Source organism: Oxyura jamaicensis, chromosome 2 (assembly GCF_011077185.1).
Source record: "Oxyura jamaicensis isolate SHBP4307 breed ruddy duck chromosome 2, BPBGC_Ojam_1.0, whole genome shotgun sequence".
Taxonomy (NCBI): Eukaryota; Metazoa; Chordata; class Aves; order Anseriformes; family Anatidae; genus Oxyura; species Oxyura jamaicensis.
Genome location: NC_048894.1, coordinates 10,155,111 through 10,169,145, shown reverse-complemented (window position 1 = coordinate 10,169,145; position 14,035 = coordinate 10,155,111). Strand labels below are relative to the sequence as shown.

Sequence of the window (14,035 nt, the reverse complement as noted above, 5' to 3'; positions counted from 1 at the left end):
CACAGTGCTGCTTTATGCAGTTTGTGCTCCAGCATCTGTAGTGTTGTCCTCTTGACTCCTTTGTTTCTAGTCCTTGCATGAGGCTTTTCTTTCAACAACCATCATCAATCTGTATTTAAGATAGCAAAGATGTGATCAGTGAATGCAATTTAATGGGATCCTTAGCTTCTTAGCTAAGGATATGGAATTGTCTTCATTAGGGAACAAGTGGAATACGAGAGACAGAATTTGATGTTGCAGAGGGATGATTTATGCTTAGTAATGTTGCTATGAAGAGCTGAAGACTAAAGTCTTCATGTGCTAGTTTTAAAGAAATGATTCTTACAGAAGGGTTTTTGTCTCTGACTGCAAAGGAATGGAAAGTAATCCTTTATGTCAAGAAAGGTGTTAATTTTAGGAAATGAAATAATGAAAATTAAGCCTCAAAACTGATGTGGAGTTGTAATATCTTCTGACTGCTTCACAGAAAAATACATTTGATCCTTTCGACTTGAATGAACTACTTCAAGAATTGCCAAGAAAACAAAAAGAAATACTATGGGAGAAGCTGACACACCTGTTGAAAGAGACGCTTGTGGAGAAACCTGTGGAAACATGGCAGATGATTGAAGATGGTGAAAATAATGATTGCATGGATGTTGACATAGCTCCAGAAATGGTAACAATATTGTAAAATAGCAATATGATAGCTATTTCATATTCACTTGGGAAATAAAATGGAATATTTTCATAGCATCTCTAAACATGGAAGGGTTATCAAGCAAGGTCACTTCCAGACATCTCTCTGCCATGTTCATAACTGACCTTTTAATTACTGTGCTTGGATTAAGCTAAAGTTATGATTGGGCTACACTATAAAAGATTATATCTGCTGATAATTTTGATTATAAAAGATGGGACTTGATTTGGTCAAAACTTGAGTGTTTTGTATGTTTTATTTCAGTAAACAAATGCTGATCTCCAGTGTGCCTCGAATATCTGTCATATGCTATAAAGAAACACTACCTGTCAGTTTATTGAATTAAGACTGTGAAATCTAGATTTCAGTGCTCCTCCCCCAGATTATTTCTGGTTTACACAGAATTATCCTAACTCTGACCCTCACTTACTGCTTCTGCACTGCAGTTCATGAAGTCTCTAGAATACTGGGGGAAAGGTTTATTTAATTTTGGAAGGAAAAAAAAGAAGTTCAGTGTTGAAATCTTTTGGGAGGCCTAGAGGCTTGTAGGAAATCATCACGTGCAGAGAATTCACATACAGGTAGACACATGTACCTGGATCTAAAATCACCAGATCAAATCAGTCACCAGATGTTGCGTTTACACAAGACCCTTTCTAGCTCTGGAATGGGTGTCTGTCTGAGTTGTTTTGTTGCAGATGAAGTGTTTTTTTTTTTTTTTTTTTTTTTTTTTTTAATTAAGGAGTGGATACATGTGTACAGTCAGCAAGTTACCTACTAGCTGGACCTGAGAGCTTTTCTCATTTTTTTTTTGTAAAGGATGTACTTTAAAAACTATGCTTTTGCCTCTTCTTGATAGACTTTAGGTGCCAGTATGCTCTTTGTTCAAAACAGAAGCTTAATAGCAACTCAGCTTTGCCCTCTGTTGCTAAGGTTGATTTCCTGTCATAATTTTCTTCTGAATATAAATAAGCTGCAGAATTGTTTCCTTGACATTGCTTTCTTTCAGAAACAAACTGTAGCTGTGATCCAAGGAGTGACAGCTGTCGTTAATGCTTCCATACCCGTAGTGGATGAAACTGTAAACTACAAGGTTCTTCTGGAATGTGCTTTCATATTGAACGGTGCGTACTTGTCTGTTACACTGTACATCATTATACTGGCTTTTAGCATATGGGTGTGCTAGGCTTTTTGTTTGACCTGAGTGGTCTTTGGAAAAAAAAATAATTAAAGGACAAAGTTGCTAATTTATGTAAGTTCTAATTCACAAAACAAACTTAAGGGAGCATTAATCAGTTACACAACCTAAAACTTGTAACTTAAATAGTTTTCTTTCCCCCCATCTGTTCACCCAACTTTACTTATTCTGTGGCTTATAGATTTTTGAAGGCAAAACGAGATTCCACTGCCACTGATACAAAAACTTGGCCAAAACCTTAGAATTAACCAAGCTACCTAAATACCCACAGTAAGAATAAGCCATTAAGACATGTAAATGTGACAACAACTGGTATATACTGTGAGATATGCTTAATGTATGAAGAGACTAGCGTTTTACATGAATAATATAATTAATTGCAATAAATAATTCCTTTATTCCTGTTGTAGGTATTCTTCCTGCATTACCTGAATCTGAAAAAATCCTACAGGCTGCCATCCAACGTATGTGTGAAATGTGGTGGGAGAAAGGACTGGAAGGGAAGGAGCAGCTAGGGAAAACTGTATTTCTTATATTGCTAAGAAAAAGCCTGAATAAAGCTGCTACGGTATGTAAAGCTATATTGAACTTTAAATTATTAGTGAATATTACAAGAAAGATTCTCTCCAAAATAGTTTTTTTTTTTCAAGTTAATTTGTTTTCCCTGTCTTAGTGCTTCTCAGTTAATGAAACCTATGATAGCATATTTGTTACAAATTGTCTTTTTGGGTTTAGTTGCATAAACCACATACTAAAATGTTGCCTTCCCTGGAATGAACTTTAAAGATTTTTTGGCATCAGTTTCACAAGTTTGTTTTACAACCTTTTATTTTCCTTCACTCATTTGTAAAGTCCAGCAACAAAGGTTTGAGTAGCAGTTGACTCTTTCTTTAATTCAGGTTTTAAGTGGTATGCTCAGTGACTCATAAGAGACTTCTTAAGTGGGAAGCTTCACTTTCTGTTACTCATTATCTCTCTGCAAATATTTTTTCTAGCTTATTTCTCAATTGATGGAATTATTTTTTTTTTCCATGTGTTAGTTACTTAGAGCAATGTGACATATCTTTTGCACTAACCTAATAAATATCTTCCTTACTTGTTCCTTCCTTTTGTTTTTCCCCATTAAATGCTTTCATTGTTTAAAGATTTAGAAGTGGAATAATGCAGTTTGCATCTATTTTGCATGAAATACCAGCTTTCTGTACTTGAGCATGTCTTCAGTTGCTGGAAGTCAGTATTTCTGCAGTTAAACATTTTTGAAATCTTATCCCAATGATAGCGGTGAAAGTCAAGTAACGTTCATAGTTTTGCAATGTGAATACCTTCTATCTGTAAAAGTGAATTTCAAATTCATTATTTTAAATTCCTTAAATAATTATTCACATTACAGATATACCTATGCCACTGTAACATGAGCTTTTTTTTTCCTCTGTCAGGGTGCAGATGTAGTTCGTCTCTGGAATCTACATCAGACCTTACTGTGCTTTGATTATGATTCAGAGGACAGTAATGAAGTCAAGGACTTGTTACTTCAGTGTTTTATGAGTGCAAGACATATTAAAAAAGAAGAGGTAAGCAAAATTTTATCCTGCTCTGCTTTTCTGTCAGTGGGCTTTGGTTACTTTTAACAGTTTTACATTAAGCCTTTTGACTGATAAGTTCTGACATACAGTCAGTGATGTTGGGGCTGTTATCAGACTCCTTGCTATTTTTTTTTGTCTCCAAATAGGGATGCTCTTTTTTTTGATTTTGGGGTGGTTTATTTTATTTTTCAAAAGTTTAATGCAGGAGGGAGGTGAAATAACGTTTGCTCTCCCTAATTTTTCTTCTGATTATTCCTAAGTAAGTAACATCAGTGACAAATTTATTGAGTTTGAGGTTGGACGGCACCCCTGGAGATCATCTTGTCTAACACCCCTGCTCAAAGTAGTCAGCTCAAACAGGTTGCTTATGGTTGCATTTCTGAACATCTTCAAGGATGGAGACCTTACAGTCTCTCTGACAACTTGTTACAATATATGATCATCCTTACAGTTAAACAAACAAAAACCTATTTAAAATAATTTCCTATTTAAAATAATTTCCTGTATTTCATCTTGTTCCTTTTGCATCTTGTCCTGTCACTTAATACCACTGAGAAGAACACATTCAATCTGGTGTGCCAGCTGCTCCTCCTGGTTTTGAATCATCTGCAAAATTGCTGAGCATGTACTTTTGTGTCACTAATGAACATGTTAAACAGTGTTAGTCCAGTATCAAAATGCTAATAGTCGTAGCTAATATCTGCATGGTGTCTGAATCATCTGTCAGGGCTTGTATTCCCTTAAAGATTTGTTGCTTGCAGGCTTGTTCTACAGTTCATAAAAGAACTATTCCTCATTCTTTTTGGAGTGTGCATCCAGGGTGTAACTCCATCGCAGCTTAATGAGATGTAATTCCAGTTGCAATGATCCTTTGTTACCATGGGCTAGCATTCCTATTTTCCCCTATTTTCCTCTCTGCAGCATGAATGCTCATGCAGCTATGTGATGAGTTCATTCAGAGAGGTAGCTGATCAGTTTTCTTCCTAGGAAGATTGTCAGCTAGATAAATTGCTTTGAGTGGTTTATTGTATGCAAGGATGAAGAGAATGGGAGGGTCAGGAATATGGTATTCTGACTTTTAGACCAGACCAGACTGATACAGAATTGCACATTTATGCTTCATTGCAAGATCAGGGAGTTCAGTTTTTCTGCCTTCCATGACCGTGCTATTCAACGCAAAGTAATATTTCTTGCAGGCTTATTTTAAGACTGCATTACTGGAGTGAGCCTCTGAATTTATCTCTGTGCAATTTAAGAAGCCATTCTTGTTCAGGTGGGGTTTTCAACCAGCTGGAGAGCCCTGCAGAGCATCTATTACTGAGTTTTAGAGGTAGGCCTGTTCTCTCATCTTCCTTGCTAACCTTGTGTGTGTAAATGCAAGTGCCAAAGTCACAAAGTATTATGGCCGCAAGCACAGCAGTATGAGGTGCTCTGCACCGTGTTGATGGGCTAACCCCAAAGATGGCAAGTTCACAGTCTTACTCACCTATCACCAGTTTACCTCTTAGGATACTGAGGATGCTGATGTCAATAGTCAATTCAGATCCATTGATCACAAGTGGCAGGTTTAATTAGAGTCATTCACTATTGTTCTCATGATCAGGGTCAATCTGTTGAGATCAAAGGAAAAAGGAATTAGACAGAGTTGAATACAAATTTCTGTTGGACGCTTTCCTCACTTCAGGGGGTTCAAAGCTACTTTGTGCCTTTATCTTTCTGCCAAGATTACAGAAGATGAGAAGAGTTTGAGTATGGCTTAAGCTTTGCCTTGTTGAGGTAGGAGCTGTAGGTCAAGACTCCCTTGACTTTTCAGTTTGACAAGGATGTTGATGGGAGAGTACCACTGGGACTCCAATATGTGTGTTAAACCACTGAAGTTGGGGATGAATGGCTCTTTTTCTTTATTGGTAGAAGCATCTCTTGTTTGACAACAGAAAGGATTCTATCAGACTTGTTGAGAAGAATCATGACATTGTATTTAGCCTTTTAGGTCTTGATTTTAATGATCTTCTGCATTACTTCGTGACCTGCAGGCCTTTAAGCCATTGTTTCCACTAAAGCAGGTTCTGCCCATATACTTCCTTCCCTCTGTCCCTACTCTATAATGTTGTAGGTACCTGGCATTATCAGCCTTGTTCGAGCCTCTCTTTTCTAATGGGTTTCGACATAACTGTTGGTTATGCTCTGAATAGAAGAGTCTTTTAACTTTATTAACTTTATTATTGTGGTAGTTTTACCGTGCTAGGCAGCTGAACACCACAACCGCTCTCTCACTCCCCCTCCTCAGATGAGGAGGGGAAGAAGTAAAGGAAAGAACAACTCAACGGGTTGAGATAAGGATAATTTAATTAAAGAGAAAAAAATATTATTAATTAAACAATTCAACTAAAGGGAAAAAAGGGAAAGGGGAAGAGGAAGGGGGAAAGGGAATAACAAGACAAAACAAGTAAAGGCTATGTGGAAGTGCAGAGGAAAGAAATTACTCTCTACTTCCCACAAATGAGCGATGCTTGACCACGTCCTTGAAGCAGGGCCTCAACGCATGTAGCTGGTGTTCGGGGGGAGGACAGACGTTTTCGCCCCCTCCCCTCTTCTTCCTTTTTCCACCTTTTATTGCTGAGTGTGACATCATATGGTATGGAATATCCCTTTGGTTGGTTTAGGTCAGCTGCCCTGCTGATGTTTCTTTCTCACTTTTTTGCCCACCCCCTAGGAGGGTCAGAGAGAGTCCTGATGCTGTGCCAGCACTTCTCAGCAGCAGACACAACACTGGTGTGATACCACTGCTGTTCTAGCTACAAGTGCAGAGCGCAGCACTGTATGGGCTGCTGCAGGGAAAGTTAACATCCCAGCCAGACCCAGTACAATTATTAACTTTATTATGAGTTTTCCTGTTTTATTTTGTCTAGAAAAGTACAAAAGACCTCTGCAATTGTCTGACTTGCTCTTATGTATGATCAGACTTCTTGGAGTCTTAGAAGCTGGGTACTTTCATTCTAGGATGACACAGAGCTAGGCTGCCTATACAGATACCATATGAGGTTCTAGTTCCTTTGGCAGGTTTTGCTGAGTCCCGAAGAGTAAGGCTTTATTTCCTCTCTTCACAGCCTTCCACTCCCTTTTCTTGCAAAAAGTGAATTAAAGCATCTCTGGGAGGCTGGCAATATTACCTTCTATGAGACAATATGAAAGGAGTTGTCTTTGCTAATCACAGCATTTATTTTCCTCAGCGGCCCAGTTGTTCTGTGCTTTTGTTCAAAATTATTTCTGCATCTAATGCTGGAAGAGTTGTGTTATTTTATCTGTAGCTTCACCAGCATTACAGTGTCATCCCAAAATGATGCTGCTCTGATGACCCTTGATGGGTCCATCAGGACCTTGAGGGTCCTGAGCTGCACAGTCCCCTACCACTATAGAATACTACCTGCAGCCAGTCCAGAACAGACTGGACATTGGCAAAGAAGACAAGCACATACATAATCCACATAGGTATTTGTTTCACAGTTCTCTTTAGCGGAGTAACAGCAATACTTGAACTGGGTTTAAAAATTAAGAATCTTTATTTCCTGTTGAAGTGTCTAAACTGGGTGTTCCTCTAGGGTCTGCCTTCCATTTTGTATTGCTTTGTTTACTTTTTTATTTTTCCTCCCTTTTCCTCTACCAACAGGGAAGAAGATTCTTGAGCTTTTTGTTCAGCTGGAATGTCAACTTCATTAAAATGATACATGGAACTGTTAAAAACCAATTACAGTTTTTTCCAAGGTATGCATCACAGTTACAGTTCTTAATGATCTTTAGGAGCTTGGCTAAAATTTTGTTTGTCTCTAGCTGAAAAACCTAGTATGTCAATTAAAAAATATATCAGAATCCAGAGACCTTCCAATCTGCTGAACATAAGTACCGTATTGTTTCAACAACTCCATTTAATTGTTGCTTTGTACATGCCTGCATATACAATTATAGGTGCAGTAAAGTGCTTTTTTAACATTACCGAAAGCAAATTATTTTTACTTAAAACGCACTGCATTACTTGCAGAGTTGGTGTTAGAGAACTGCAGGTCTGTTCCTGCCTCTGCAAGGTGTTGTTATTTTTCCTGTTAGCAACCTCTGATTTAGTACGGTAAGATTCTAACGGAGACAGTCTAAATAAGAAATAACTTGTAGGATCATAGCTTGAGAACTTGATTGATGGTTGGATTTTTTTCCTTTGATTATTCAGAGAAATGTTATGTAGGTTATTCTTTGTATTAAAATCAGAGGCTTTCTAATGCATTCAGTTAAAACAATTTGTGTATGCATTTGTAAACAATTTAAGGCATTCATTAAGAGATTAAAATATCTGTGCTAAGTTTTGACATTCCTGCTGTAAGTAATACTTTGTTTTTTTTTTTTTTTTAAGAGTGCTTGGGTTCATTAATTGACAATTAACTTTGTTTTCCTGTAATTATCAGTGTAGACTTTTAAGATAGTTACATCCTCTGAAAGTAATGTTGATTCACAGAATTGAGAATAATAATGGTACTATAAGCAAAAACTTAATGTTATTACTTTCATAAGTTGTACACAGGATGCTTGCTTGATAGTGTTTCCCATATGTTAACGCAGATCCTTAATGGAATACATTTCAGAAGTTTACTTCAGAGCATGGAAGAAGGTGTCAGGAGAAGCTTTAGAGGTATTATTATGCTTGAAATTTTGTTCTGATAATTCTGCATTTTAACATGGGGAGATTACATGAATTTTCAACCTAGGAAAGGTTCCTAAGCAAGCCTCAAGGAATCCTTTCTTTCCATAAGGAAATGGCCTCTTCAGCATTGCAAAGAAATAAGCAAGTCACGCTATGAATGTTTAGCCATTGTGATTGGCTTGGTTTTACTTAAGTACCTTTAATTCTGCTGCTGAAATGTCGTTTTATACAACTATGCACGTTCATGTTTTATTTGTAAACACAGTAGTTACCTGAGTTACTGAAACATTTATTCAGTATGTGCTGGGCTACATATTTGATAGCTTAAATATTTACTGAGTTTTTGTAGATTACCATGGGAATGATCAAAAGTGTAATTACAGCATCACAGCAAAGCCCCAGTCAAATTTCCACTCCAGTGCTTATTATTGTTTTCTTGCGTGTTAACAGTAGCATGTATGTTTTTTTTTTACTGTAGATACTTGAACATAATTGTATTCAGGATTTCATGCATCATGGAATTCATCTTCCCAGAAGCTCTTCTGTTCATTCTAAAGTTAGAGAGGTAAGATCGTGTAAAGCATGACATGAACTAGTAGCATCAAACTCAGACCAGTAAGTACAAAGTAGTAATTTTCCATTTCCTACTGAAATACTGTTCTGGGTCTGGCTGGGATGGAAATAATTTTGTTCACAGCAGCCCATATGGTGCTGTGGTTTGGTGTTTGTTGACTAAAACAGTGAACACACACCCAAGTTGTAGCTGTTGCTGAGCAGTGCTTGCATGATGTCCAGGCTATCCTTTTCCCCAACTCTGCCTCTTTAGTAAGCAGGCTGAGGGTGAGCAAGAAGTTGGAAGAGGACACAGCAGACCCAAACAGACCAAAGGGATGTTACGTTCATTCCCTGTAGCTCAGCAATAAAAACTGAGGGAAAGGGGATTTTGAGGAGGTAGCCATTGCTTGGAGACTGGCAGGGCATTGGTCTCCTTGTGGAAAGTGGTGAGCCATTGCCTTTGCATCACATTTTTTCTTTCTTAAATCCCTCTTTCATTCACTTACTAAACTGTCTTTATCTCGACCCACAAATTTTCATGCTTTTTTCTTTCCCTCATTCCACCAGGAGGGGAGTGAGTGAGCAGTTGTGTACTTCTTAGCTGCAGACTGGATCAACCCACCGTAAATACTTATCTAAAAAGTACTATATTCGGAAAGACAGATTCTTAGAACAAATTTTAAGAGAAATTTGCTTATAGTTTGGCACCAGATTTCCCTGCCGAAGTTGAATAAGAAGATTTTTAAGACAAGGCTTAGAACATATCTGATCTATGTCTTCTCACTTCCCATGTAGAAGCTAGAGTGTATAGTATGTGCAGTAAACAGCTTGATATACCAGCATATTTACCCTGTCTAATATCTAGTGGGTTCCCTTGTCCTCTGACCCAATATATTTCAGGTAAATATAGCAAACTAGTATAAGCATCCCGTGTTTTATCAGTACAGGACATGTTCAGCCATTAAGGCATAGAAGTATAGGCGTTAACTAACGTATCTGTTATCAGTGCTTAGTAGTATTGTATCAAGGAGAAAATAAGGGTCTGTATGCCATAGTTTTGTTTTGTTTTTTTCCCCCACTGTTGGTTAGCGTTATCTGCCACTGGTGATATTGTGTAAAAAGGCAAAAAGGGACTAAGTATGTGGTCCAGCAAGTGTAACCTGTTTTGGTTGCCCCCAGGGAAATGAAATGTCTAATAATTTGAGAGCAACAACTGTTTTAAACTGTTTTATGGACTGTGTAAGGTCTCTCATTCACAGGAAGCGGTGGCTATCCCTTCCATGAATTTGACTTGTTGACGCTCTTGTTTCAATATTATTTGCAGAACTTGCTCTTTTTTTTTTTTTAACTTAATGAATGTTTTTATTATTAGCCAGTACTTGTAATACGGTGCTCAGAATTAATCATTTTTTTTTGTTTTGACCTAAAACATTACAGCAACAACAGAGACTATTTTATATATACATATATATGTAACATTATATATATTATTATATATATATAAATAACAGAGACTATTATAAAAATAGGTGTGTATATATATATATAACAACAGAGAATGAGTACCCATTCAGCAACTTCACAGTCTGTTGGTGAGTAGGAGCTCAGTGAGTATTTTTCAGGAACTTAAGCCAGAATGCCCACTTTTATCGAAGGTTATCAGTGTTCAGTGGTAATGCCAAATCCACATACGAGAAGGGGGAAGTCCTGTTTCCCTACTGTGTTTATGGCTGCACGGCTCTGCACAGAATTGCTTCTGTTGCAACATTGATGCATTGAAAATTCTTTTTCATTTTCTGATATACATTTCAGATTTTTCCAATATGGAAATAAAGTTATGTCAAAAGCTATAATAAGAATGTATGGTATTAAACATACAGGTTTTACAAAGTTCAAGTTTAGAATTTTGATGGAGTAGGATTTTGACAGGGCATTTCACTTTATTGAGAATCAGAGAAGCTTATGATCTTGAAAGAGGACAGTGATGTAAATAAATCTCTTGAATTGTGGGGGTGGGCAGGAGTCTTGGAATAAATTTGTAATGCTGCCCATTCTTTTTCAGTATGCAAGAATTTAATTTAAAACGATCCTTTAGAGTACAATAGTTCCTGTAACAAATAAAAGTGCAAACAAAAAGAACAGTTATTCACTTGGGCAATGTTTAGGCTACTTTATTGAAAGAACAGTAGATTTACAAAAAAAAGAGGGGGGAAGGCAAGAGGAACAACCTTCCATCATGAATTCAAATTTCTGATTATAAAATTTATATCTGTTTGTCAAATATCTGACATTCACTGTTTTCCTAATGAAATCTATTGCAACACAGTAGTGATTTGCCATTAATTCTGGCAAGATTAGATTAGACTTTCTTGAATAGAAGTAATAGTCACATAGCCTATTATAAGTAACATCATGTCTTCATTTAAATTCATCTGAAAGCCAGGAAAAAGTATTCTTGCACTATAGCATTGTTTCTGTAGATCTGATTCACAGACTTCCCAGTCTAACTGTAGTTGGGGTTACCTGAATTATTCCAGGCTGATACTGGAGGGGCCTTCTTTTCAAAATGCCCGGTGTATGTATTATACAAATATACTGAGCTACATGATGTCCTTTCTCTAATTCTGCCCTACTTTACTTTTTTGTCTTCATAGTTCAGATATAGTAGGGGTTTAGGTAGCTAAGCACTGTGGCACTTCTTGATTTTCATCAGTGCCTGTATGTTTATTACACCTGTAGATTTGTATTTGGATAATTCTATTTAACAAGTAGCATTCCTTTTTTCTTTACAGAGAAATGGGTTCATTTATTTGCAGTTGATAATTACATTGTTGCAAAGTATTTTGGCCAATTAGTTTAAACAAATTACAAGTTTTTACTTTTAAAAAAAAGTGGTTCCTGCAAAGCTGACTCTCTAACCATGCTTGCCATTCTTATGTGTAGATCTCTATACAGGTTTATTAAATCAATAAAATAAAGGGTCAGTTGACATGTCTAGTTATATCATGTCCCTTAGTATGGAACACTCATTGGTCTTAAGTAAATGATGAGGTAACTCCTCACCCCTGCACACTCCCTTTCTTGAACGTATATAGCAGTGTACAAAATATTTGTGGTCTTTTTGTTTTTATCAGATGCTGAGTTATTTTCATAAACAGAGTAAAGTTCGCCAAGGAGTTGAAGAAATGCTCTATCGATTGTACCAACCTATACTTTGGAGAGCACTGAGGGTAATTATCCTTTTCAGAATATAAGGCTATCTTTCTCCAGCTATTAAGCTTTGGGTCCCTCCCACATGTCTTGTTTTTAATAATATACATGTGTGTGTGTATATATATATATATAATATTCATAATTTTCATATTACGAATGGTTCCATCACTAGAATGAAGGTTTTTTAGTTTTTGTTTTTGTTTTTTTTTTTTATTATTATTATTATTATTTTTTTTTTTTCCTGTTGTGTTTTACATTGACAGCTTCTATGCAGGGAGCTAAGAACTTTTAGCTAAGTTAACAGACATATCAAGACATATCAAGAGAATTTGCTTTAATGTAGCAAAATAGTCCAACTATTGTGAACATAGACTTCAAAAAGGTACAGGGAGGATCTTCAAAAATTGAGTACAGCAATTATATGAATCATGTAATGATTCAGTACAAGGAAAGATTCTGCATTCCAGATGATTCAATACTGTATTTGTGATAGGTGAAAGGAAATATGTGACTGAACATCAAAATTTGGGTGTTGATTTTTGGTTAGGCCGCTGTCTTGCTTTTGTATAGCTAATATTTCTCATAGTGCTGCTGAAGTATTTACCATTTTTAGAGAACCATTGCTGTGACTCAGAAACACCAGTACTTTAAGATACAGAACTTAACTGGAAGCTTATAGTTGTTCCTAGTAGTGTGGATTCCTCTCCCAAGCTTGAAATGTCAGTTTAATTTTAGATAACCAGTTTGATGCTCCTATTTTAGCCAGTGTACAAACCTCTAATTTAATATAGTGAGGAACAAATCTTGTTCTGGAACACTGGTTATATAAAAGAAAGAACTCATAAAGGGGCCTTTTTACCCCACCTTCCTTGCAAAAAGGAAAACTACTTCAGTTATAAAAATAAGTATTCTAGAATTGCCCACGTTGAAACTATTGATTTCCTCTCTGAGTCTTTAAATTGAGAATGGATGTTTGTAATATGTAGTTCTGTTTTTCCTAAATTATTTGTTTTGCAGATACTTAGCATAAGCTTGCTTTGTGGCTTTTATTTACAAACATTTACAGGCCTTTATGCAACCTTAAGATTTTTATAATATAAACCCTTATGTTACTTCTTCATCTGTATTCATATGTTTATCATGAAAAGTAATCCTTTTACAAAGATAGCAGAAACAGTTGTGCGGTGATTGGTTATTCTTTAACCAAAAAGTGTATGTTTATTGTGAGATAAGTAGTGCTTAAGCTATTTCGTGGCAAACTCAAAAAGTCAAAAACTGTTCCTCCAGAAACTCAAGCTGTTCAAGAAAGAGATTTCTTTAAAGGGGTATTTTTATTTTTATTTTTATCATCATACACTTTAAAACTAACCTTGACTGGTGAGAAATAGTGTTTTAAATGATGGGAAGTGAATTTCAGGACTTGCAAGAAAACTCTGAAAATAAACTGAACAAAAAAAATAAAATACTGCCAAAAAATATTCTGTCAGTTCCTCAAAGTAGTATGAGCATAGAGGTAAAGAAACATTTTTTTAAAAAAATCATTTGAATAACTGAAGGCTTCTCTTAAGTGGAAGAGTCAGTGAAATAAAATAGTCCTAGGTTCTACCCAGGCATCTACTCTATTAAATTGAAGGCATTTATTCTATTAAAAACTTGAATATGCAAAGACATTAGGGATAAATTCCAATTAATAGAAGGAAGGAATTTAAAATGTGGGTACCCAGTTCAGAATTAGAATGAGCTTAATGGCATTCAGTGTGATGTAGTTTATCAAAATTGACTTTTTGGAATGGCCATGGTAGACAATATCTAGGTTGTTGTACAAAAAGAGGGTTTAAGTTAATTTTCATATGAAATGTTAGTGTAAAGAGTTATTTCAACCTAAATTCACATACTAACTTGTTCATCAACATAAATCCTTAATATAGGCAAGCTTGCAGTTGAGAGTTTTTCTGCTTCTTTATAGGACTTAATTGAGACTTATAAGCTTTTCACTGCTAGCCTGTTTATGTCATCCATGATAAAATCAAGTAAAGTCCTTAACTAAAGAATGTATAGATGGGCTTTACTTACTTTGACAGTAGTAAATTTTGAATTGCTATGAATTTTGTTGGCTTGAA

At 36.1% G+C, this 14,035-nt stretch overlaps 1 protein-coding gene across 2 annotated transcripts in view; it reads left to right on the top strand.

Annotated features, from left to right (window-relative positions):
* The window catches only part of NCAPG2 (non-SMC condensin II complex subunit G2), a 44,189-nt gene that overhangs the window by 4,045 nt on the left and 26,109 nt on the right, over nucleotides 1–14,035 (top strand). For both annotated transcript variants that reach the window (XM_035319347.1, XM_035319348.1), the window contains exons 3-10: nucleotides 467–658; nucleotides 1,689–1,803; nucleotides 2,288–2,445; nucleotides 3,314–3,448; nucleotides 7,128–7,222; nucleotides 8,066–8,135; nucleotides 8,626–8,712; nucleotides 11,837–11,932. In XM_035319347.1, coding sequence (XP_035175238.1) covers nucleotides 467–658; nucleotides 1,689–1,803; nucleotides 2,288–2,445; nucleotides 3,314–3,448; nucleotides 7,128–7,222; nucleotides 8,066–8,135; nucleotides 8,626–8,712; nucleotides 11,837–11,932 — 948 coding nt within the window. The remainder of the gene's footprint in view (nucleotides 1–466; nucleotides 659–1,688; nucleotides 1,804–2,287; nucleotides 2,446–3,313; nucleotides 3,449–7,127; nucleotides 7,223–8,065; nucleotides 8,136–8,625; nucleotides 8,713–11,836; nucleotides 11,933–14,035) is intronic.